Source organism: Sus scrofa, chromosome 2, assembly GCF_000003025.6.
Source record: "Sus scrofa isolate TJ Tabasco breed Duroc chromosome 2, Sscrofa11.1, whole genome shotgun sequence".
Classification (NCBI taxonomy): Eukaryota; Metazoa; Chordata; class Mammalia; order Artiodactyla; family Suidae; genus Sus; species Sus scrofa.
This window is the reverse complement of record NC_010444.4, coordinates 64,584,535-64,610,099: the sequence shown is the minus strand read 5'-3', so window position 1 is coordinate 64,610,099 and position 25,565 is coordinate 64,584,535. Positions and strand designations below refer to the sequence as shown.

General features: G+C 44.1%; 1 protein-coding gene across 6 annotated transcripts; it reads left to right on the top strand.

Moving 5' to 3' along the window:
- ZNF333 (zinc finger protein 333) lies at window positions 2,282-24,987 on the top strand. Of its 6 annotated transcripts, none has more exons than XM_013987448.2 (13): window positions 2,298-2,566; window positions 4,620-4,712; window positions 7,162-7,205; window positions 8,747-8,870; window positions 9,705-9,800; window positions 13,203-13,285; window positions 14,900-15,013; window positions 16,299-16,386; window positions 17,592-17,680; window positions 18,264-18,390; window positions 18,792-18,926; window positions 19,717-19,793; window positions 20,675-23,091. In XM_013987448.2, exons 1-13 carry the CDS (start codon window positions 2,506-2,508, stop codon window positions 21,770-21,772), a joined length of 2,229 nt encoding a protein of 742 aa, XP_013842902.1. In that variant the 5' UTR covers window positions 2,298-2,505; the 3' UTR covers window positions 21,773-23,091. The 6 variants fall into 6 exon arrangements, with proteins under 6 accessions (XP_005654935.1, XP_020939346.1, XP_013842902.1 ...); XM_013987447.2 differs by having other exon boundaries at window positions 2,299-2,566; window positions 9,702-9,800; window positions 20,675-24,987; XM_005654878.3 differs by lacking the exon at window positions 4,620-4,712 and having other exon boundaries at window positions 2,282-2,387; window positions 9,702-9,800; window positions 20,675-24,987.

The window sequence follows — 25,565 nt, the reverse complement described above, 5'->3', positions numbered from 1 at the left end:
CCCTTTCTTGCCTCCCTTGTAGCAAAGGGCTAGGTTCCTGGAAGCAGATGCAACATCACTTGAATCCTAATCTAGCAGTGCATAAGGCAAGAATTTTAGGGGACCCATGTTGGTGAGGGTAGTAACAGCTATACAAGATTTTTGGGGGGTACTAGTGCCAAAGGATCAAGAGTTAGTATCCAGCACCACATCAGTGTCTGGCCACATCAGTGTCTGTGCCTGTCATTGGTAAATAACCTTAATGCAATGACAGCCTCTGACTATATCACCAGGCAAGCCATGCTGGAGGTCACAGAATAGAAAGGCTAACAGGCCAAATTGAAATGCTTATGGTTTACCAAATAAACTTAAAACACAGTGAGAAACAAAAGGAGAGATAGTAAATTAACACTTAGGTGTGAGTGGACAGACCACATTGAGTGCTAGGGTACACAATGCTTGTATATCTTGTGTTTTTCTCTCTGCCATGTTAGGCTTCCCTGATGCTGATGAAGACAGAGCTGAGGTGTGAGCAAGTGGTCCCAAACAGAAGGTGCCTTGGATCAATGACATATGCTTATGGCAACTCTCATAAGTCCAAGGAGCAAATGAGGAATTCAAGGACTGCAAAGCCAGTTGGTTGCTTCTATATAAGACAGAGAGCTTAGGGGGAAAAAAAAAAAAAAAAAAAAAAAAAAAGAGTAACAAGCTCAAAGTCCCAAGATATGTGCTCAAGTCACTTGTCAGGGAATCAGAAACTTTGTTACTTTACTAAAAGAATGTCTTATTTCCTATATCCTCAGGCTGAAATTATCTAAAACTAACCTCAAAGTTTTATCTTGCACATAATCTTTAGGCATAACTCATTACTCAGTGTTCCCAAAACAAGTATTTCCTCCTTACCTTGGTGTTTTTGCTCACACTATACCCCTAAGGTGCAACATTTCTCATGCACTGCACTAACCATTCTGCATGACTTGATATTCATCCTTCAAGATCTACTTTCAACCAACTATGCCAAGTTTTATGATTTCTCCTCTGTATCTCACTAGTTTTTTTAAAAATAAATATTCTGCTAATATATCACACAGAACATTGCGTTTAGTTTTATCGGCATGGATCAACCTCATCTCTCTCTCTACATATATATCTTCCCTTAAATCCTCCACTTGTAGTGCCTGTGCAGGAAGGGGCTTTGTAACCTTAGCATGTAGCAATTAACTGATTGCTCTATATTATTATTTTTTGGTTGCAGCATGCAGTGGCTTGATGTGGAATCTCAGTTCTCAGACCAGGGATTGAACCCGGGCTGCAGCCGTGACAGCCTTAAGTCCTAACCACTAGACCACCAGGGAACTCCCAATATAGGTTATTGGGAGAAGTAATACACACATAGTGCTTGAAATATAAAGGATATCAGGGAACCAGTCACAGTGGTTTGTTTCTGGGGAGAAAACTAAGGCATAGAGGGAGAAACCCCCAGTTTTCCTATGTGCATGTATTATCTATACTACATAACAAATACATAATTTTATGAAGTCGGCTCTTCCATTGTCTAGAACAGATTTTTAAAAAACTTAAAAATTATAGTTGATTTATAATGTTGTCAACTTCTGCAATTACAGCAAAGTGACCCAGTCATACACACATATACACATAACATTTATAATGTTGTCAACTTCTGCAGTTACAGCAAAGTGACCTGGTCATACATACATACATATACACATAACATTTTTTCTCACATTATCTTGCATCATGTTCTATCACGAGTGATTAGATATAGTTCCCTGTGTTGAATAGATTTTCACATCTTATTTTCAGTGAGAAAGGCAAGTTGTAGAAGAAATAGAACATATAATCCTATTTTTATAAGAAATCAGAAATTCTAAACCAAAAATATCTTACCTATGGATTTTTTTTTGGGGGGGGGGGCAGGGGATTGGATGAAGCCAAAGGAGAAAGGCTGAGGCGGGAGAAAGGAAGGGAAAGAGAAAAGTCAAAAAATGTGCATCCCAACATGCCAGCGAGGCCCAGCCCCAATCCACCCACCAAGCCCATGCTCCGTTCCATTCCCCGCGCATCCGGCTTGGTCCTTAGCTCAGTCCATCAGGCTTACGCCCCGTCCCTAACCCCACTCTCCAGGTCCAGTGTGACCCCACCCCAGAGCCTAACCCCATTCCTCTCCCCAGGAAGGAAATTAGAATTTCTTCTCTGAGGATAGATTAAGAGGTCAACCTTTTCGCCACCGCTGCAAGTTCCTCCGGCCAAGAGTGCCAGTGCGCCGGCCACTTCCGCTCCCGGCGGCCCTGAGACCGGAAGCGGAAGTGCGCATTGGCGGCGGATGGTGGCGGCTGTGTAGGGACGCGCGGCGCGCTGCGGTGGGAGTGTCTCTCGCCAATCTGCAGGTGCGGCCCGGCCCCTCTCGAAGGCTCGGAGGCCTCGGCTGTCGCGGGGAGTGGCCGGAGGGTTTAGGACGTTCGCCCAGGCGGACGTGCTTTCTTCCGTCGTAGCCTGGGGGCCAGGATGGGGCCCGCACAGCTCGGCTCTGCGGCCGGTCTACCCCTGCCCAGTCTGTCTCCCTCAGGTACCGTTCGTTCTAGCAGACGGGACTGTTATCCTACTATTGAAAGAGAAATCTCGAAGTACAGTCTAGGTCCGTTGACATCGGCCCCAGCACTCACTTGTCCTCTTTGATTTGTAGGCCTAGCGTATCTCCCTTATGCAGGATAACTGTTTATTAATCACGTTTTATTTCGTATTGCATTTCAGATTATTTAGCTTCGCAAATGGAAATCTAGGTCTGAGTCTACATGTGCAAATTGGTTTGGGTGACTTGGCATGTGAATTTTAAAAATTGAATGTACCCTCTATCAAGTGATGAATTAGATGAGTTTAGTTTTTTTTTTTTTTTTGGTGACTGACATTTTGCAGTTTCTTAGCTTAGGACCTGTTAACTTAGCTTTCCTTTCCTTTTCCTTTCTCTTTTTTCATTGTTTTCTTTCTTTTAAAAGAACTTTTAATTTGTGAATTTTACTTTGTATAAGTTTTCTTCACCGCAGGTCAGTGTGAAGAAAAGCTCTTTCTCACTTATGTCATAAGGCTAACATACAAGAAGGGTAAGACTATTCATTTCTTTTCAAATTGGCTCCAGCCTGTAAATCATCGTAAAATTTCAAAACATGAGACTCCAGGAAAAAGATAACATAAGCTTTGTTAGTACTGGGAATTGGAATTGAGTTGGTAATAAATGAGATGTCTTTTTTAAATAATAGGGTTAAGACTCACTTCTTTTTTTTTTTTTTTTTTTTTTGTCTTTTTGTCTTTTTGTTGTTGTTGTTGTTGTTATTGTTGCTATTTCTTGGGCCGCTCCCGCGGCATATGGAGGCTCCCAGGCTAGGGGTCTAATCGGAGCCGCAGCCACTAGCCTACGCCAGAGCCACAGCAAGGCGGGATCCGAGCCGCGTCTGCAACCTACACCACAGCTCACGGCAACGCCGGATCGTTAGCCCACTGAGCAAGGGCAGGGACCGAACCCGCAACCTCATGGTTCCTAGTCGGATTCGTTAACCACTGCGCCATGACGGGAACTCCCAAGACTCACTTCTAATGAATGAGGAAATGAGGAAAAAATTAATTCTGGAGGAAAATTAAACATCAGATTTCAATTTAATGAGTGAGTTGTTTGTTTTCAAGGAGAAATCATGTCCCACTTTGTCTTTTTAGAAAGAATAAATGTTTTTTAGAGACATATATAATCTAATGTTGTGATTTTTGTTATATGGACGGGCATTTTAAGTCATTTTTATTTTTGACTTTGTGGTTGTGTGTGTGAGTGTGTGTACAGGAACAAGTCTTTTTAGTTTAGCTATACTGAATTATTCTTTTTTTTTTTTTTTTTTTTTGGTCTTTTTGCCTTTTCTAGGGCCACCTGGTGGCATATGGAGTTCCCAGGCTAGGGGTCTAATCGGAGCTAATAGCCACCAGCCTATGCCTGAGCCACAGCAACGTGGGATCCGAGCTGCATCTGCAGCCTACACCATAGCTCACGGCAACGCTGGATCCTTAACCCACTGGGCAAGGCCAGGGATCGAACTGGCAACCTCATGGTTACTAGTTGGATTTGTTAACCACTGAGCCACGACGGGGACTCTTATACTGAATTATTCTTGAAGAGTGGTGATTGTTTGGCACATTTTTGTCGGGGGTGCCCCCAGTGAACCTGACCCTGTATAGGGAAAACAGTGTGGTTGAAATAGAGTTAGTGTTTGTCCCTGTGATGGTTCTGCTCTAGCTGGGAAGACAGATTTTAAATTGATAAGGACAAGGATAACATAGAAAAATAGAACAAGAGAACTTGAGAAGGAAGTCAGGAAAAAAAAATCTTTTTTTTTTTTTTTTTTTTTTAATTTTCCCACTGTACAGCAAGGGGGTCAGGTCATCCTTAGATGTATACATTGCAGTTACAGTTTTTTCCCCCACCCTAGGGAAAAAAAATCTTAAAAGGGACAAATGTTTGAATTGAAAAGTTAAGTTGTATGCAGCTGGTCAAGGGATCAGGCTGTGGACTAGTAGTGGAGAGATTTGAAAGAACTCTAGACGCATAATCCCTCAAGCAGTAAAAGCCTTGTGTATTGCAGGAGCTGAGAAAAGACTGGGAAAGCCAAAACACAGAAAACAAAAGTTCAGAATGGATGAGCTGGGTGGAGGAAGGCAGAGCCCTGAAGGTCATGGTAAAGTTTAGACCTTGTTTTTTTTTTTTTTTGGCTTTTTGCCTTTTCTAGGGCCACTCTTGCGGCATAGGGAGGTTCCCAGCTAGGGGTTGAATGGGAGCTGTAGCCACCAGCCTACGCCAGAGCCACAGCAACTCAGGATCCAAGCCGCATCTGCAACCTACACCACAGCTCACGGCAACGCCGGATCGTTAACCCACTGAGCAAGGGCAGAGGCCGAACCCGCAACCTCATGGTTCCTAGTCAGATTCGTTAACCCACTAAGAAAGGCCAGGGATCTAACCCACAACCTCATGGTTCCTAGTCGGATCTGTTAACCACTGAGCCACTATGGGAACTCCTTTAGACCTTGTTCTGAGGCCATTGGGAAGCCACTATTTTGTTTTGTTTTGTTTTGTTTTTTCTTTTTGTCTTTTTTAGGGCTGCACCCACGGCATAGGGAGGTTCCCAGGCCAGGGGTCCAATTGGAGCCACAGCAACAGCAGCGCAGGATATGAGCTGCATCTGCGACCTACACCACAGCTCAATGCAATGCTGCATCTTTAACCCACTGAGCTAGGCCAAGAATCCAACCTGCAACCTTGTGGTTACTAGTCGAGTTCATTAACCACTGAGTCACAACAGGAACTGTGAAAGCCACTGTTTTTAAGGAGGTGTGTAATGTGATTTTGTTTGTAATTTGTTTTTGTTTTTTTAACTCAATGAATTTTATTACATTTATAGTTGTACAACGATCATCACAACCCAGTTTTATAGCATTTCCATCCCAACCCCCCAGCTCATCCCCCTCTGCCCACCAACCTGTCTCTTTTGGAAACCATAAGTTTTTCAAAGTATGTGAGTCAGTATCTGTTCTGCAAAGAAGTTCATTATATCCTTTTTTTAGATTCCACATGGAGGTGATAACATGATGTTGGTGATTACTGTCTGACTTCACCTAGCATGATATTTCTAGGTCCATCAATGTTGTTGCAAATGCCATTATTTCATTCCTTTTTATGGCTGAATAATATTTCATTGTGTGTATGTACCACACTCCCCTGTCGATGGACATTTAGGTTGCTTCTATGTATTGGCTATTGTATATAGTGCTGCAATGAACATTGGAGTACATGTGTCTTTTTTTTGTTTGTTTTTTTTGTTTTGTTTTTTCTAGGGCCGCACCTGAGGCATATGGAGGTTCCCAGGCTAGGGGTCCAATTGGAGCTGTAGCTGCTGGCCTACACCACAGCCACAGCAATGCCAGATCCGAGCCACGTCTGTGAACTACACCACAGCTCATGGCAACACCAGATTCTTAACCCACTGAGCGAGGCCAGGGGATTGAACCCGCAGCCTCATGGTTTCTAGTCTGATTCATTAACCATGATGGGAACTCCCATGTGTCTTTTGGAGTCATGGTTTTCTCTGGATAGATGCCCAGGAGTGGGATTGCGGGATCAAAGGGTAATTCTATTTTTAGTTTTTTAAGGAATCTCCAGTTTACATTCCCTCCAACAGTGTAATAATGTTCCCTTTTCTCTACACCCTCTCCAGCATTTATTGTTTATAGACTTTTTGTTTGTGATTTAAAGGAAACACCAGCTTCTGAATTGAGTGGAGTTTAGAATGGACAAGAATGAATGCAAAGTCTACACATACAGGAGCTTGAGTTAAGTTTAGGACTCAGATGATTGTGGAATTGGAAAAGTTGGGGCTTGGTGATGATCATAGATTGGAAAAGCTGGAATGTTTGAGATGTGTAGGAGGTAGAATTGAGAATTCGGTGTTCTCTCTACCACATGATGTAGAGTAGGGCTTGGCAACCCATGCCCGCTGGGCCAAATCTGCACCACTGCTGGTTTCTATAAATAAAGTTTTATTGGAACCCATGTGTTTCCGTGTTCTCTATGGCTGTTTTTGTGCTACAGTCACAGTTAAATAGTTGCTGTATGTATGGCCAACAAAATCTGATACTTACTCTCTGGCCTTTTACAGAAAAAGTTAAGTTAAAAGTTAAGACAACCCTTAAGACATAAAGTGCTTACATGCATTAAGTGCCATGCTGGTGGCAGGATTTGGAGTCCTGAAAAAAGTGGACACAGATCTATACTTCAAGAATTTGCATCATAGTTGGAGAGAGGCAAACTCACCTAAATAAATACATATAAAAATTACAACTCGATAAGGGCAGTAGAGGAAAAGTAGAGGGTGTTAGAGTGTTTTGAGGGAGTATAAGAGGAGAAATAATCACTTTATTAGGTGAGAGGAGCCAGTAGAAATGATTAGGGCCTCTGGTGTGAAAGGTAGCCTGGGGCCCAGTAGGTTCCTTATCGAGATGATTTCCATGTAAGCATGTTTTTGATTGGCCACCCTGCGGATGTCCACAGAAATGGAATCACCTGTGCCAAACCACTGCTTGGTGTTCTGGTGCCACCCTAATTTCTTCTCTGTCTCTCTTTTATTGCAGGAAGGATACCTACTGAAACTTTAAGCCCTGGAGCTGGTGTCATGGTGAGGGGGAGGGAGTCGGGATAGTTATGTAGTCCGAGCCCTGTCCCCTCTCTTCCTGTCCCCCAACTGAGGAAGAAAGGGGAGGGGAGGTGTAGACCATCTTTAGCCCCACCCCTGGCATGTGGAAACCTTTTTCAGTGCATGACCTCCAGAGGGAACTGTCCATGGGTGGAGGCTTCCCAAAGTGACCCTGGGGTTCTGCTTAACTCAGGATTCTGAGTGCAGTGTGGGGCTTATTTAGAACTATCATCTGCAGAACTCTTTCAGGGCCGCCCCTGCCATCCCTTATGAGGCCAACCAAAACCGCATGTGGTTATATCCATTAAAATTAAAGTTAATTAAAATCCAACAAAATTATTTTATTTTTTCTTTTTAGGGCCGCACCTATGGCATATGGAAGTTCCCTGCCGAGGAATTGAATGGGAGCTGCAGGTGCTGGCCTCCACCACAGCCACAGCCAAGTAGGATCCGAGCTGGATCTGTGACTTGTGCCGCAGCTTGCAGCAACACCAGATCCTTAACCCACTGAGTGCGGCCATGGATTGAACCTGCATCCTCATGGATACTTGCTGGGTTCTTAACCCACTGAGCCACAATGGGAACTCCAAAATCCAACAAAAGTAAAAACTCAGTTTCTCAGTCATCCAGACCACATTTTTTTTTTTTTTTTTTATTTTCCCACTGTACAGCAAGGGGGTCAGGTTATCCTTAGATGTATACATTGCAGTTACAGTTTTTTTCCCCACCCTTTCTTCTGTTGTGACATGAGTATCTAGACATAGTTCTCAATGCTATTCAGCAGGATCTCCTTGTAAATCTATTCTAGGTTGTGTCTGATAAGCCCAAGCTCCCGATCCCTCCCACTCCCTCCCCCTCCCATCATAGACCACATTTCTTAGGTGCTCAGTAGCCACACATGCTGGTGGCTGTCTTTTTGGAAAGTGCAGTCATAGAACATTCCTATTTTCATAGAGAGCTTTGCCAGTCAGTGCTGTTCCAGAGTATTCCAAAATTAAAAGATCATAAAGTTTCTCAGATGCAATGGAAGTCCCATTTTAACAGGCATAAAAGATAACTAAATCTTATCTGTATCTTGGGGAGGCATCCTAGGGACTTCATGAAAATAAAAGATCAAGTCCCAACTTTAGATGATGCCTTAAACAAGGAGATTAGGACAAACTCTGTAAAGCTGAGAACAGGCTCTGAGAGCCAAAGCTTATGTGTTCAGATTTGTCCAAATGTTAAAAGAAAGTAATTACTTTAGGTTGGGTGTACTGTATGAGCTGTGTCCCTCAACTGACAGTTTTGGGGGCAACTCCTCTATTCTGCTCTTACAGCATGGGGACAGAAACCAATGGGTGTGGCTGTGTGCCAATAAAACTTTATTTAGACAAAAAGGAGGCAGGCCCGGTTTGCTGAGCCCTACTTTGGAGAGAACACTTGGTCTGAATGTTCTTGCACTGGGTCTGCACAGGGAAGATCTCTCGTCCTGCAGGATGGTGGGGGTGGTCCTTGCTGAACCCGAATATGTATGCTCTTAGGAATCAGTCACCTTGAAGGATGTGGCCATGGGGCTCATTCAGGAATGGGCGTTGCTGGATGATGCTTGGAGGAACCTGTGCAGATACATGCTGCTGGACAACTGCAGGACCTTGGCCCCCAGAGGTAAGGCTGGTGCTACTCTAGTCCTTCCTGTATGCAGGCACCAAATGCTTTTTAAGTGCCTGCCACGTGACCACAAAGATACAGTGTGGGTTTCGTGGGGTTTACGATTAACTGGCTTCCCCAGGATAACAGCTCCATATATTGTGTTGACTTATTTGTTTCCATAGTTAGGAACTCCCTGGGTCTCAGTGAGCCTGGCCTTGGGCTTCAGGACTTAGAGAACCTCAGCTTCATGGGGCAGAGAGGAGGGGGTTTGTGGTTTGGGCCTTTGTGGAAGAACCTCACTTGCTGTGACCAGTGTTGCAGGGCAATGGGAGATCCTGAAAGAGGGATGGTGCTGTATAATAAAACACACAAGACTCTTTCACCTTTAGAAAGTGGGAGACCAGGAGGCACTCTGTTCTGCAGAATAAAAAAGTGCCTAGGCTTTAGCCCATATGACTTTTACTAAGGAAGGTGACAAGATTAGTGGGCAAGAACAAGCATAGGCAATGACAAAGGACATAGTGCAGCTGTTAATAGAATAGCATGGTTAATGCATAAGTCCCTTTTCTTGTCTTTGAAAGAGACCCTGTACTTGAGAATTCTGTGTCGGCATACATGCTTTCCTGGCTTTGCCACATACCAAGTTTGCTTTTTGCAGAGTTCAGCAGTTCAGTGGTCTCCAACACTCACTGAGTTCATTAGAAATTGAACGTGATCATTTAGCTACTCCGTGTATTTGCTCAGGGTCAGGAACTGAGGCGCAGGTGGAAGGTGTGTGGTCCAGGGAAGCAGTTGTTTTACTCTGCAAGCCCTCTCTCCCTCAGCATCTGTGTCTTTCTCCACCAGCAGGGGCTCCACCATGCAAAGCCAGCCTGGTCTCCCAGGTGGGACCAAGAAAAGAGCTGAGGGCAGCAGAAGGAGGCATTCTCCAGGCCACCTGTGCAGGTGAGTACTAGGGGGTGGGGGATATTGTGACCCACCCATTAGGGGGCGGTGCTGCTGGGAAGTGTGAGTCTGAGAGCATTTTAATTCTGAGGGGGAAATAAGGCTGTTTGGAGGGAGTTCCTTCAGCTTTTCTTCTGTTTTCATTTTCTAGCTTTCTTTTCATACTTATTGGTTTCAGAAAAAAGAATCTTTTCCAATTTCTTTCTCTCGCTCCCTTTTTCTAAAGATTGAAATATTCACATACTATAAAATTCATCCCTTTAAAGTGTACAATTCAGGAGTTCCTGTCGTGCCGCGGCAGAAACGAATCCGACTAGGAACCATGAAGTTGCGGGTTCAAACCCTGGCCTTACTCAGTGGGTTAAGGATCTGGCGTTGCCATGAGCTGTGGTGTAGTTTACAGATGCGGCTTGGATCTGGCGTGGCTGTGACTGTGGTGTAGGCTGGCAGCTACAGGTTCGATTGGACCCCCTAGCCTGGGAACCTCCATATGTGGCAGGTGTGGCCCTAAAAAGACAAAAACAAAACAAAACAAAACAAAATGCAATTCAGAGGTTTTTAGTGTATTCATCAAATTCTGCAACCATCACTACTATCTAATTCCAGAACATTTCTATCACTCAAAAAGAAACCCTGTACCTATTTGCAGTCACTCCTGATCCCCTAGCAACCACTAATCCACTTTCTATCTCTGTGGCTTTGCCTGTTGTGGACATTTCATATAAATGGAATCATATATCTATCTGTCTTCTTTCACTCAGCATCATGTTTTTGAGGTTCATCTGTGTTGTAGCATTCCTTTTTTTAATGGCTGCACCTATAGCATGTGCAGTTTCCCCAGCCAGGGATTGAATCTGAGGCATATGCCACAGCTGTAGCAATGCCTGATCCTTTAATCCACTGTGCAGGGCTAGGGATTGAACCTGTACCTCTGCAGCACCCTGAGCTGCTGCAGTCAGCTTCTTAACCCACTGTGCCTATATTCATTCTTTTCGAAGGTTGAATGATATGCCATTTTGTGAATGGACCACATTTAGTTTATCCATTCATCTGATGATGGACATTTGGTTTGTTTCCACTTTTTGGTGAATATGAAGTGCTACTCTGAAAATTTGTGTACAAGATGTTATGTGGACATATGTTCATTTCTCCTGGGTATATAATTAGGTGTGGAATTCCTGGGCCATTTTTAAAACTTTCTGAAGAACTGTCAAACTGCTTTCTAGACTAGGCATACTATTTTACCTTTCCACCAGCGGTGGGTGAGGATTCTGATTTCTCCATAGCATACACATGCTTTTTGTCCAATTCTTTTGTATAATGAACATTTCTTTGTGTGTTTCTTATCTCATTGCTTCTACTTGTTTGTCTGATAACACTCTCTTTCTGTCAACAACAGTCTTAATCTCCATGGATTTTTTTTTTTTTTTTTTGCTGGGAAAAAGTCTCTCATTTCCATCTTTGCCCAGTTCCCATCATTTCCCAATTCCACACACAACCATACTCTTTAGAGCCTTCCTTTGCTCAGTGATGCTGTCTTCCCTTTCAGTATTGTCCCAAGTGTAGGGTCGATATTGAAAAAAATATGTATGTTGTGTGTGTCAGTTTCATACCATTAGCTTTTTCTTTCTTCTTTTTAAATTACAGTTGATTAACAATGTTGTGCTAATTTCTGCTGTGTAGTAAAGTGACCAGTCATACATATGATGGTCATGCACCATCATAAACTTACACATTCACATGCATTCCCTTTCTTTTCTTTCTCTTTTTTTCTTTAAAATTATGGTTGATTTACAGTGTTGTGTCAATTTCTGCTATACAGCAAAGCAACTATATATATACACACACACATTCTTTTTCTCATACTATCTTCCATCGTGTTCTATCCCAGGAGATTGGATATAGTTCTTTGTGCTGTACAGCACAACCTCATTGCCCATCCACTCTATTTTTTTAAGGGCCGCACCCGTGTCATATGGAGGTTCGCAGACTAGGGGTTGAATAGGAGCTGTAGCCCCCAGTCTAGCCACAACCACAGCAACGCCAGATCCGATTCTCGTCTGCGACCTACACTACAGCTCACGGCAATGCCAGATCCTTAACTCACTGAGCGAGGCCAGGGATCAAACCTGCATCCTCATGGATGCTAGTCAGATTTGTTTCTGCTGCACCACGATGGGCACTCCTGCCCATCCATTCTAAATGTAATAGTTTGTATCTACTAACCCCAAACTCCCAGTCCATCCCACTCCCTCTCCCCTCCCTCTTGGTAACCACGAGTCTGTTCTCTATATCTATGAGTTTGTTTCTGTTTTGTAGATAGGTTCATTTGTGCCATATTTTATTTTACTTTATTTTTATTTTGCTTTTAAGGGCTACATCTGAAGCATGCGGAAGTTCTGAGGCTACGGGTTGAATTGGAGCTGCAGCTGTTGGCACATGCCACAGCTACAACAATACCAGATCCAAGCCATATCTATAACTTACATCGCAGCTTGTCCTCAACCCACTGAGTGGGGCCAGGGATCGAACACGTGTCTTCATGGATACTAGTGAAGTTTGTGACTCACTGAGCCACAACAGGAACTCTGTGTCCCATATTTTAGATTTCACATATAAGTGATAGCATATGGTATTTTTCTTTCTTTTTCTGACTTCACTTAGTATGAGAATCTCTAATTGCATCCATGTTGCTACAAAAGGCATTATTTTGTTGTATTTTTATGGCTGAGTAGTATTCCTTTGTGTGTATATACCACATCTTTTTTTTTTATTTGAAGATAACATGTATAGCTGTATAGTTTTGACCTTTCTTTTTTTAATTAAAATTTATTATAGTTGATTTATAGTGTTATGTCAATTTCTGCTGTATAGCAGAGTGACCCAGTCATACACACACACACTCTTTTTCTCATACTATCTTCCATCATGTTTGGATATAGTTCCCTGCACTGTACAGCAGGACTTCATTGCTTATCCACTCTAAATGTAATAGTTTGCATCTATTAACCCTCAAATCTCAGTCTATCCTACTCCCTCCTCCTCCCCCTTGGCAACCACATGTCTGTTTGCTATATCTGTGAGTCTCTTTCTATTCTGTAGATAGGTTCATTTGTGCCATATTTTAGATTCCACATATAAGTGATATTCATATGGTATTTGTCTTTCTCTTTCTGACTTACTTCACTTAGTATGAGAAACCCTAGTTGCATCCATATTGCTGCATACGGCATTATTTCATTCTTTTTAATGGCTAAGTAGTATTTTATTGTATATATGTACCACATCTACTTAATCCATTCATCAGTCAGTGGACATTTAGGTTGCTTCCATGTCTTGGCTATTGCATACCACTACTTTTTTCTGAAGGAAGGTAATTTTTTTTTTTTCAATTCATTTTAGACTGGGAATCTCAGCTTAAATTCAAAGAGTATCCTCCTCTGCAGGATATTTTGGAGGAAATTTCACATCATGATTTGCAAATGGTAAGATTCATGGGGGATGATTCTTCATTCCTTCTCATAAGAGAAGTGAGGAATATGTATGTTGGAAACACACAGCAGGGCCAGACAGACTTATGAGCCAGGGCGTTTCCTAAAGGATGTGAAGTGTCTGAAGTGAGCATCCATGACTCCTGAATTTAAGCAACCCTCCCCCGTCCCTTAAGATTCTTCCTTCCTAGAAGTTTTCCCCAAGTTAACGTTTCCATCAGTATTTTTGTGTATGATTTACATTTCAACAATGGTCAGAAACACACTGCCTGTTAGAGACGTCTCATGGAATGCCTCTCTCACAGATGTGAGAAAGCCTAGTGGTGGAGTCTGGAAGAACTTGACCTGTCCAAATATGGTGCACCTCTGAAAATGTCAAAGACATGCTCCTGGTGGGGAGCATTCCTGGGCAGGGCATGGATGTCAGTGAGCTTTTTGTCATTGTTCAGCCCTTGTCAGGGACAAACTCTTGCCCAGAGAGAAGGCACCTGATGACTTAATTGTGGTAGAAATGCTCCTGAAGGAACTATAACTTGGATATGAACAAGAGAGCCTATAGGAGAGAGGGCCACTCTGATTGTAAAGAACGTGGGAGTGTTGTCAGGGGTCCCCCACCCCTAGGGAGGCAAGTGACAGCTCTGAGGCCTCCTTGCCTTGTGGAAATAAGTTCTGGTGGCCAGGGACAGACCAAGGCCTTGTAGCCCCAAAGGAGACTGAAGAGCAGACATCCCCAGGCTCAGCCTTCCTCCTGTCCCAGGACTACCCCACACCCCACCTCCTCGACAATACCTAGAACCCAGCTCCTCGAAGCAGTGGTTTCACATCTTTTGTTTTTCACAGTGCCTGTACCACCAGTGCTCAGTAAGTATGTGCTGAATAGACAAGCCAAACTCCTAAAAGCCTTCGAGAAGAATGATCTGTGTCAGAATTATTCTGATCAAAATGGTACCCACAGGATTTTAATTTAGGGAGGTGGCTGAGTGATGCCAGGGAGAGGACAGTGACACTGACTTGCATTCCTTGAGAGGAGGGGGCTTGCCACACCATACAGGACCACAGGAGGAAGCATCAGGATCATTCAGTCCCCAGTTATCTGGTACCTGGTCTGGGTCATTTAGGGCAGGGGGAATATTGGCTTGGTGTGTGATAACTAGGTAAAAGAGGTAGATAGTTTGGAGTACAGGCTGTGGATCACAGGGGAGGTGTAAACAACTATGGCCACTGATTTGGCCTTATGATTGACAGATGCAATAGACAAATATAGAGTCTAAGAAAACATAGAACAATGTTCGGGCTCCCAGTCTTTTTATAAAAACCTTTCTAGTAAAATGCCTTGTGGCACCACTAAGGGCTTGTGGCCTAACCTCCAGCCACAGCCCCCTCAGAACCAGAGAGGGTCATGTCTGTCCAAGTCTCTGGCATAATCAGTCCTCAGAGACCCTCACTGGTGGCTGGCAGCCACAGTAGAGTAGGTGGAGTCACCAAGTCTGAAACAGACCCATTTCCCCCAATCCTGATGGCACTACCCTAGAACGTAAGGTCTCTGAGGGTGAGAACAGCCTTGATACTACCTCTGTTCTGCTCAGCACCCTCTATGCCTTTTCCCAGGGGCCAGGGCTGGACCTGAGGATGCAGATCATGTCTGGTATGGGAGAGAGGGAGATAGCCCTGACTCCGGAGGACCGGTCAGCTCTCCAGGAGTCACCTTGGTCTGATTACACAGTAAGCCTGCAAGGTGGTTTGCCGGGAGGGGTTTGAGATTTCTGTAAGTGGGGAGGCAGGAGGTAGGGAGGAATCTCGGGCCAACTGTGGGGAATTGGGAACATGCTGGGGGCCCAGGCTTAGCTCAGTAAGAACCACTGAATAGGCCGTGGCATTTCTGCACTGAATTTAAAAATCCTCAGCATGGTGTCAGGCCCAGAGCAGTGCTAGGGGAGGGGCTAGCGCCCAGGCTCCTGGCCCTGCCTCTCCCTGTCCAGCCTTTCTTCCTCCAGACCTTCCACCCTCATTTCCATCCTGTCCATGGCCAGGAAGCCTACAGGAATGAGTGGATCCTGTGACCTAAAGGCCAGGCTGGAAGTGTCCAGCCTGGTCACTGAGCTCTTGCCTCAGGGTCTTGCATTTCTTCTTCTCCTGAGGAGAAAGGGCTTCCTCCTACCTCCCCCTACCCATCAGCTGCCCTGAGGGAACTGCCACTGTTATTTCCCATTTGCCACCAAGACCTGGAACTTTTCCTTCAAAATACAAACCTACCTCTTGCTGCTCCTCCTGTCCCTGGGACCACCACCCTGCCCAGAGCCACTGTTAGTTCTCCTGAACTCCTGGGAACTGCTCCTGACGGGCACCTGCTGCCTCTGGGCACTACCCTGGATATAGAGGCCAGAGGCATCCTTTAGAAATGCAAGTCATGGCAGGGGTTCCTTTGTGATTGCAGCAGGTTAAGGATCCATTGTTGTCAGTGCTGTGGCTCAGGTTGCTGTGGCTCAGGTTTGATCCCTGTCTCTGGAACTTCCATGTGCTGTGGCCAAAAAAACCCCAAACAAACAAAAGAAAAATGCAAATCAGCTCAAACACCTCAGCGAGCAGCCAGTGGTAAAGGAGAGTTCAGGTCCTTTCTCCCACAGCAGGACTCCCCCTTGGGAATAATTTACTAATGTCCCCACGTTTGCAGGGGTTCACCTCTGTGTCCTTCCTCTCACCCTCAATCTGCTGGGCATCCTCTATCCCTCTTTATTCCAGCATTTCCCCCACTACCAGAGGCTGCTCGCAGGAGACCGTCCCTACCCAGGCTCCCTCTCTCTGTCCAATCTTGGAGTTGAAATTCTGTGACAGTGATTAGCTTTGTATTGAAGGATTGCAAATCTGGGCAAGGTCAACAGGGTCTATCCCTCCTTTATCAGTATGCTCCCCAAAGCAGGGCCAGTCATGCCAATTCAGTCTGTGTAAGCAAGTGTGGGTGGATCCCACCAACCATGCGATTCTGATCTGTTCCTGTCACTCTGTCCAGGGGCTGAAGGTGGCTATGCAGATTCATAAGATGGCCATGCCGGAGCCTGCACTGAGCCTCCCTAACCTGTGGGCAGCTGGGGTTCCTGGTGAGTGAGCTCTGGGTGGAATTGGTAGTCAAAAGGCCTTTGGTACTGTGTTGTCTTTGGGAAGCTGCATCCATCTTCTTTTCCTTTGAATGTGGTCATTACCATGGGGAGAGAACACAGAAAGTCATCTCATTATTTATGTATGCAAGGAGAAAGGCACTTTCTAGGGATTATGGGCTGGGATTTTTTTTTTTTTTTTTTTTTTTTTTTTTTTTTTTTGTCTTTTTGCCATTTCTTGGGCCGCTCCTGGCATATGGAGGTTCCCAGGCTAGGGGTCGAATCGGAGCTGTAGCTGCCGGCCTACGCCAGAGCCACAGCAACGCGGGATCTGAGCCGCATCTGCAGCCTACACCACAGCTCAAGGCAAGGCTGGATCCTCAACCCACTGAGCAAGGCCAGGAATTGAACCCGCAACGTCATGGCTTCTAGTCGGATTCGTTAACCACTGCGCCACGATGGGAACTCCGGATTTTTTTTTTTTTTTTTTTTTTTTTTTTGTCTCAGATGTTTCTTTTTTTTTGTTTTTTATTTTTATTTATTTGTTTTAATTGAAGTATAGTTTACAATGTTGTGTTAGTTTCTGGTGTATAACAAAGGTAAAACTTTAAATATTGCAGATATGTATAAAGTAGAAAGTGAAAAGCAGGAGTAATTCCATTCTCCAGAAACAACCACTGTTAATAGTTTAGTGTCCACATGTCCAAACCTTTTTTTCCTTGCTTCTGCACTTATCATCATCATCATCACTATTGTTATAATAATACATTTGTTACTCATATTGTCTTGCAACTTGCTTTGTTTCCTTAATAATAAATCTTGGACATTTTCCCATATTGTATGTATAAATCTATTTTATATGCTTCTCAAGAGCTATATGGCACTGAATTTGGAAATGATTTATTTAACAATCCTCTCCTGATGAATTGATTCCAAATTTTTTTTTGTCTCAAACAAGGCAAATATCCTTATATGTATATCTTTGTGTATTTGAGCATATAGCTATAGGATTAATCCATAGAAGTTGAATTTGGTCTCAGATCTTTCAGAAGGAAGGGAAGATCAGCACCACTCAACTATGGCAGAAGGCCAGACCTCTTTTGGGGCCTGGTTAAATTCATGTGTGTGTGGTCACTCAGTCAGGGTGGGCAGCTCTTGTGCTCATCTGGCTAGGCCCAGGCCCTCATGGTGGCCCTCTTCTCCTTCAGCTCTGCCCACTCAGGACCCCACAGGGCTGCAGGAGGAGAGCACGAAGGAAGAAGCCATGGTACCTGGGGGAGTGACCACCTATCCACAGGTAAGTAAGGAGTCCTTGATCTTCTTGCTTGGTCTCCTTGTCTTCATCCCCTGTCTGGGATCTTCTTAACCCCATAGGGCTGATCTCCAGGCTTCTAGATACTGAGCCTCTAGCAGTGGGTGGGCAGTGACCCCACTCCCTCATTCAGGTCTTCCCCAGGCTACCAAGGGCTGTATACCACTGAGCATCAGGAGGGAAAGTAGGGTGAGGGTGTGAACTGTCTGTATAATCTCCTTGTTCTCCCTAGAGTAGACAGTTGTCGTTGACCAAGCCATTTTCTCTTGGCTGCAACATGCTCAGGTCTGCTGGACCCTGGAGCGGGAGGGGACAGGCTTCCTGGCTGGTTGTTAATAGCTAAGCCCTGCCATGAAGTTGAGGTCCTTTGCTGCCACGCCTTGGGATGTGGTCATCTAGGGAGGAAAGAGTAGGTGGAGAAGAGTTCTAGTTCTGAGGCCTGAGCTGAGGTCTGGAAATCCTTTGCATGGGGGGCTCCCTTCCCCAGGCCTGCAAGTCCCCTACCATACTCTTGAGTATTGGTGGGGTGGACTCTGGCTGAACCCAGAAGGGTGGCTGTGCATTTTAGGAACCAGTCACCTTCATGGATGTGGCTGTGCTCTTCACACCAGAGGAATGGCTGTTTCTAGACTCTGCTCAGAGAAGCTTGTACAGAGACGTGATGCTGGAGAACTATAGGAACCTGGTCTTCGTGGGTAAGACTGGTCCCGTTGCTTCCTCCACACACTCATGCTGCCACAGTGGGTTCCTAGAACTGTGCTGGTTTGGGAAATTGAGAGGTGAAAAGAGAGACAGGTCCTGCCCTCATGGTGCTTGTGATTAAGTGGTTTCCCACAGAGGTGAAGATCTGTCTTCTGTTGGACTTCTCAAGTGCATCCCTGAGCCAGGCCCTGGACTGGAGAGTCCCCTGTCCTCCAGGGCCCTTGAGGAAGCTTGTCCTTTGGATCCTTAGTGAAAGAGCTCAACATGCCATCAGAATGTAGGCACACTCACTCTGCTATGCTCATCTACATTTCCCTTAAAGATTTCAGCATATTGGTACCCATTGCATGGCAGACGCAGTCTGCTTTTATACTGCATCTTTTCCCATGAGCAGGAGATCAACTTTGCAAAGCCAGTAGGTTTTCTCATGTGGAGCAAAGAGAAGAGCTGTGCATCACTGAGAGAAGAATCTTCTTAGGAGCCCACTTAGGCGAGCACCAGGCAGATTGGGAGCCACCAGCCCGGAGTGGTAAGATGAGTATTATATTTGGAAACACTTCCAGTGCCCTTGATGGGGAAGGTTGTTGGGTTGAGCGCCCTCTGTAAACTCCACTTCCTTTCTTTTTTCCCTTCCCTTCCCTTTTGTTTTGGTCTTTTTGCTATTTCGTGGGCTGCTCTCGCGGCATATGGAGGTTTCCAGGCTAGGGGTCGAATTGGAGCTATAGCTGCCAGCCTAGGCCAGAGCCACAGCAACACAGGATCCGAGCCGCATCTGTGACCTACACCACAGCTCACGGCAACGCCGGATCGTTAACCCACTGAGCAAGGGCAGGGATTGAACCCGCAACCTCATGGTTCCTAGTTGGATTTGTTAACCACTGCGCCACGATGGGAACTCCCCCTTACCTTTTTATCTCTAATGCTCTACTCTGGCTTTATAGAAGATTTATCCTACATCCTTTTCACATTTAGCATTTCCATGTGCACATTTCATCCAGTTTCTCCCCACTGTATTCGTTCTTACTAATTCTTTCAACATCAGTCCCAGTCTTTGTAGAATTCTTTCTTAGTAAATCATCCACTATTTTCATTCCTTTTCCTGTGATTGTATAACTCCTCACAAAGCCAAACACCGTGTAATTTTTCTTTACTCTTTGATATTTTCCTCTTATTCACAGTTTCTTCCCATATCAAGGATAAGTATTTTTTTTTTTTAAAACCTGCTTGTACCTAGCTTACTTTCATTTTTTTCAATCTTGATCCCACAGTTTCCTTTTCTGTGCACTTAAAATTCCCCATAACCCCTTAATTCATTCCAGAACCTCAACTTCAACCCCAGGACTCAATTCCTAACCAAGATATTTTTGTGGAGATCACATCCATGGGCATGAAAAAGGTAAAGTACAAGGGGATTATTCTTGGTCCTTGATCTAGGAAGAGTCTGGGGTTGCTGTAGGTTAGAAACACAATACAAGAGCCCAGAGAGAGATTTATGGCAAGTGGTGCTTACCTGGGAGAAAGAAGTTTTTTGGGAGAGAGTCTATGAAAGTCATGAATTGGGGAAAACTCTAAGCATAAATTAAGACTTGCCTTGACAGTGTTCCCACAACTAACATTTTTGTAAATATGACACTGATATAGAGCATTTAAAATAATTTAGCCTTGTGGTGCAGCAGGTTAAGGATCTGGTGTTGTCATCGCAGTGGCTTGGATTGCTGCTGTGACACAGGTTTTATCCCTGGCCTGGGAGCTTCCTTATGCTGTGAGTGCAGCCAAAAAAATAATATGAAATGAGTACATAAAATAACAACATATGTTGGGAAAGGATAAATAAATGTTAAATGCTCTAATTAACCCATGCATTTTCCAGGAAGTGGAAAAAGTACCATTCTGTATAATTTTAGTAGATGAAGGAAGCCTGTTGAAATGTCTAAGGTAAACTTCTATAGTAGTAAAATAATGTATAATTTACAAGTTAATAATGAAGAATATGAAAATAATGAATCTAAATAAAAGATGAAAAAAATTAAGAAAATAATTTAGCCTTAAACAATTCAGAAAAAGTCTACATCTAAGAAGCCCCATAAAAATAATGGAAATGACAGCTCTTTGTGGGAGAGTATCTGCTTGAAGGAACTCAGGGTAGAAGTGGTATGGACACACTAAAATGGTAAAAGCTTCAGGTATAGGAATGTCTCTGTTATACACATACTTCACTTGGAAAATACCTGTGAATGCAATAAAGCCTCTGGTCTTCCCACTTTCCTCAATTGATAGGAGCAACCACTGACTGGAGAGAAACTCTCTGAATACAGTGAACTGAGGATGCCCTGTAATAGCACCCAACCTCTATTTCAGTACCAGAGAATTCCTGCTTTAGGGGAGCCCTATGAATGCCAAGAGAGTGGAAAACCCTTCTTTCAGACGGCTCACCTAACTGTGCCTGAGAAAATCCGCAGTGGAGATAAAACCTTTGAGTGCAACAAATGTGAAAAATCGTTCAGATACAGCTCTGACCTCCTCAGGCACGAGAAGACTCACACTGCAGAGAAGTGCTTCGAGTGTCAGGAGTGCAGGCAGGCCTTCAAGTATTCCTCGAATCTGCGGCGACACATGAGAACTCATACTGGTGAGAAACCCTTTGAGTGCAGTCAGTGTGGGAAAACCTTCACCAGGAACTTTAACTTGATCTTGCATCAGAGAAACCACACAGGCGAGAAGCCCTATGAGTGCAAGGATTGTGGGAAGGCTTTCAACCAGCCCTCCTCTCTGAGGAGCCACATGAGAACCCACACAGGAGAGAAGCCCTTTGAGTGCGGCCAGTGTGGGAAAGCCTTCAGGGAACACTCATCTCTGAAGACACACCTGCGGACCCACACCAGGGAGAAACCATATGCCTGTAACCAGTGTGGGAAGCCCTTCCGGACGAGCACTCATCTGAATGTACATAAGAGGATCCACACGGGGGAGAAACTTTATGAATGTGCCACCTGCGGGCAGGTCTTGAGCCGTCTCTCAACCCTCAAGAGCCACATGCGGACCCACACGGGAGAGAAGCCCTACACGTGTCAGGAGTGCGGGCGGGCCTTTAGTGAGCCATCATCCCTCAGGAAACATGCCAGGACCCACAGTGGCAAGAAGCCCTATGAGTGTCAGGAGTGTGGGCGAGCCTTTGGCCAGTCCTCACACCTTATCGTACATGTGAGAACCCACACTGCAGGGAGACCCTACAAATGTAATCAGTGTGAGAAAGCCTTCAGGCATAGTTCTTCACTTACTGTGCATAAGAGGATTCATTCAGGGAGAGAAAACGTTCAGACTGGTGGCCTGCCTTTGTCAGTGTCTCTGCCATATGACCGGCACCTTGTTCATTAATTTTGATTTGTAAAAACATAAACATCCAGGGTTGCAGTCACCTCTTGTAGTATATGTTTTGACATCACGTGTTTCGGTGTGTAAAATTTTCATTTTGGTTTAATTTTCAACATTGTCTTAGTTTCCATGATCACTTATTCTCTGATACATGAGTTAAATGAAATTAGATCTTTTTCTTCTGTTTTTTTTTGGCTGCATTTGTGGCATGTGGATGTTTCCAGGACAGGGACTGAACCCGTGCTGCAGTTTCAACCTGCACCACAGCTGTGACAATGGTGGATCCTTAACCTGCTGGGCATGGGGGACTTCCGGAATTAGATTTTTAAATTGCAGTACATGGGTATATTTTTATAGAGGTATAATTATAGTGAAATGCATAAATCAAGTGTACAGTTGGATGATAAGTTTGACAGATGTATACATATATGTAATCAACACTCCATTTACAATATATGCTGTTCCTGTCATTCTGGAAGTTTCCTGCATTTATTTGAGTTTTTTTTTTTTTTTTTAAGTTGCCTTTTTTGTTGTTGGTTTCTTTTTCTTTCTTTCTTTTTGTCTTTTGTCTTTTCAGGGCCGCACCTGAGGCATATGGGGGTTCCCAGGTTAGGGGTCTAATTGGAACTACAGCTGCCAGCCTACGCCAGAGCCAGAGCACTGCCAGATCCAAGCCGTGTCTGTAACCTACACTACAGCTCATGGCAATGCCGGATCCTTAACCCACTGAACGAGACCAGGAATCGAACCTGCAACCCCATGGTTCCTAGCTGGATTTGCTTCTGCTGATGGGAACTCCCTGTTGTTGGTTTCTAATTTAATTACACTGGGGGAAGAGGGTGTATTCTTTATGTTGTTGAATATTGAGTATTTGTCGAGATTTGCTTTTAGGTCTAGCATGGCATGTCTTGCTAGTTGTCTATCAAACTTGCTCTTTCTTAATTTATAGAAGCACCTAGATTGGGAATGTGCACTATTGAAACACCTCCATATTCCTGGCCTTCTTGCTGCCAAAGGAGGCCACATCCCCTAGTCCTGGCCAGTGTGAGATGTCACTGGGTGTGAACCCTGGGAGAGATTTTGCAAAGGTATGGTTTAATTTAGCCAGATCCTCTTCCTGCCTTTTGTACAAGCAGATACCATGTCTAGTGCTGGAGGAGCCATCCTGTGGCCACGAAGGTGAAAGCCACAGACTAAAGAGAGTGTGACTAGAAGTCACAACCATCCTTGTCCCTCACTTTGGTATCCTTGTGTGGCTGTACTAGTCCTGGACTCTATTTCTGGACATCTTGTTACACAAAAAGATACATGTACTTGACGTAGTAGTGTGTGAGGTTGTCTTTTTTTGGAGGGAGTGAGGGGGAGGGCAGGGATGGGTTTATTAGTGCTGAAGGCAGACTCTGACTGATGCACTTAGTATATGGTCAGTTTTTACAAATCGTTCATGGATGTTGAAACCAATGTGTAGTATTCTACCTATGTCCACTAGGTGGAGTATATTGTTTGTGTTCTCACATGGCCAAAAGGGAGCAAGAGACCTCTCTGAGGTCTCTTTATAAGGACACTGATCCCATTCATGAAGGCTTCACCCCCATGACCTATCACCTCCCAAAGCCCCTACCTCGTAATGTCATCACCTTGGAGGTTAAGCTTTAGCATATGAATTTTGGGAAACACAGACATTCAGTCTTTAGTCAGTGATCTATCATTTATTGAGAAAGCTACATTAAACCCCCACCATAAATATGGATTGCTGAACAAATCTTATAATTCTGTCAATTTTATTTTATTTTATTTTATTTTTTTTGTCTTTTTGCTATTTCTTGGGCCGCCCCTGCGGCATATGGAGGTTCTCAGGCTAGGGGTCGAATCGGAGCCATAGCCACCGGCCTACGCCAGAGCCACAGCAACGCGGGATCCGAGCTGCGTCTGCAACCTACACCACAGCTCACGGCAACACCGGATTGATAACCCACTGAGCAAGGGCAGGGACCGAACCCGCAACCTCATGGTTCCTAGTTGGATTCGATAACCACTGCGCCACGACGGGAACTCCCTAATTCTGTCAATTTTAAATTCCATACATTTCGAAGCAATGGAATTAAATGAATTTTTTTTTTTTTTTTTTTTTTTTGCATTTTAGGGCTGTATCCGTGGCATATGGAGATTCCCAGGCTAGGGGTCAAATTGGAGCTACAGATGCTGGCCTATGCCACAGCCACAACAACACAGGATCCAAGCTGTGTCTGTGACCTACACCACAGCTCATGGCAACGCTGGATCTTTGACCCCCTGAGGGAGGCCAGGGATCGAACCTGAAACCTCATGGTTTCTGATGGGATTTGTTTCTGCTGAGCCATGACGGGAACTCTTGAAAATATTTTTGACATTTTGTGTTTCCAGCAAAATTTTCCTTTTATTCATACAGTGACCAACATCTTTCTCCATAGCAATGAGTATTCAACCATTCCTCATCATAATTGCAAATAATTATTTAGAGCTTACTATTACTGAGTAGTAGCTACTACCCTAAACTTTGCATGTTTTAAGTTATTTAGTTTTCATCATGACACTTTGAGGGAAGTACTATTATTATCCCCAATTCACAGATGAGGAAACTGAGGCCCAGCAAGTTGAGGCTGGTTAACTGAGGTCATACAGGTATTAAGTGACAGAGTTGGGCCCCAAGATCCATGCTCTCTACAGAGCTTCACCTCGGGGTAGTTTTCCATTTTTTCCTGTGCTCCCAGTGTTCTATTTTTATGTTTTAAAATTCTTTAATTGAGAATCGAGCTTATGTAAAAGCTCCTAAGTCTTAGCATACACCTTAATGAATTTTATATATGTCTATACTACCCACATCAAGATATAAAATATTTTTATCTCCCCAGAAGTTTCCTCTGGGCTCTGTCCCAGACAATAAGCCCCATTCTCAGAGGTAACTATATTCTGACTTCTATCACCGTAGTTTTGTTTTTCCTGTTCAGAGAAATAGAACTGCACAGTGTGCCCTCTTGTGTTTGGTGCTTTCACTTAATATAATGTCCATGAAATATATCTTTGTCACATTATCAGTAGTTTATTCTCTTTTAAAATTGCTATGTGATATTCCATAGCAATTGTCTGAATATACCACAGTTAAAAAATTCCTTTCTGTTTATGGACATTTGGGTTATTTCCAGGTTTTTCTAGTATAAATAAAGCTGCTGTGAATGTTCTTGTGCAAATCTTATTGTAAACAAATGTTCTCATTTCTCTTGGTTATAAAACCTAGGAGTGGAATTGTTGGGTCATTGAGAAGTCATATCTTTATCTGATGATATTGCCAAACAGTTTTCCAAAGTGGTTGAAACAGTTTTTACTTCCATCATCAATGAAGGAATTTTTTTCTTTCTTTTCTTTTCCTTTTTTTTGTCTTTTTAGGGCTGCACCCTCAGCTTATGGAGGTTCCCAGGCTAGGGGTCAAATCAGAGCTGTAGCTGCCAGCCTGCACTACCGCCACAGCAATGTGGGATCTGAGCTGTGTATGTGAGCTACACCACAGCTCATGGCAACATCAGATCCTTAACCCACTGAGTGAGGCCAGGGATTGAACCCATGTCCTCATGGACACTAGTGGGTTTGTTAACCACTGAGCCGTGACTGGAACTCCCTGAAGGAATTTCATTTGTTTCACATCCTTGACAACACATGCTACTGTCAACTTAATTTTAGCTGTATTAATGGGTAAGTGGTTTCTTGTTTTTTAACTTGCTTTTTTGGGGAGTGAATAATGATGTGGTATATTGTTGCCACA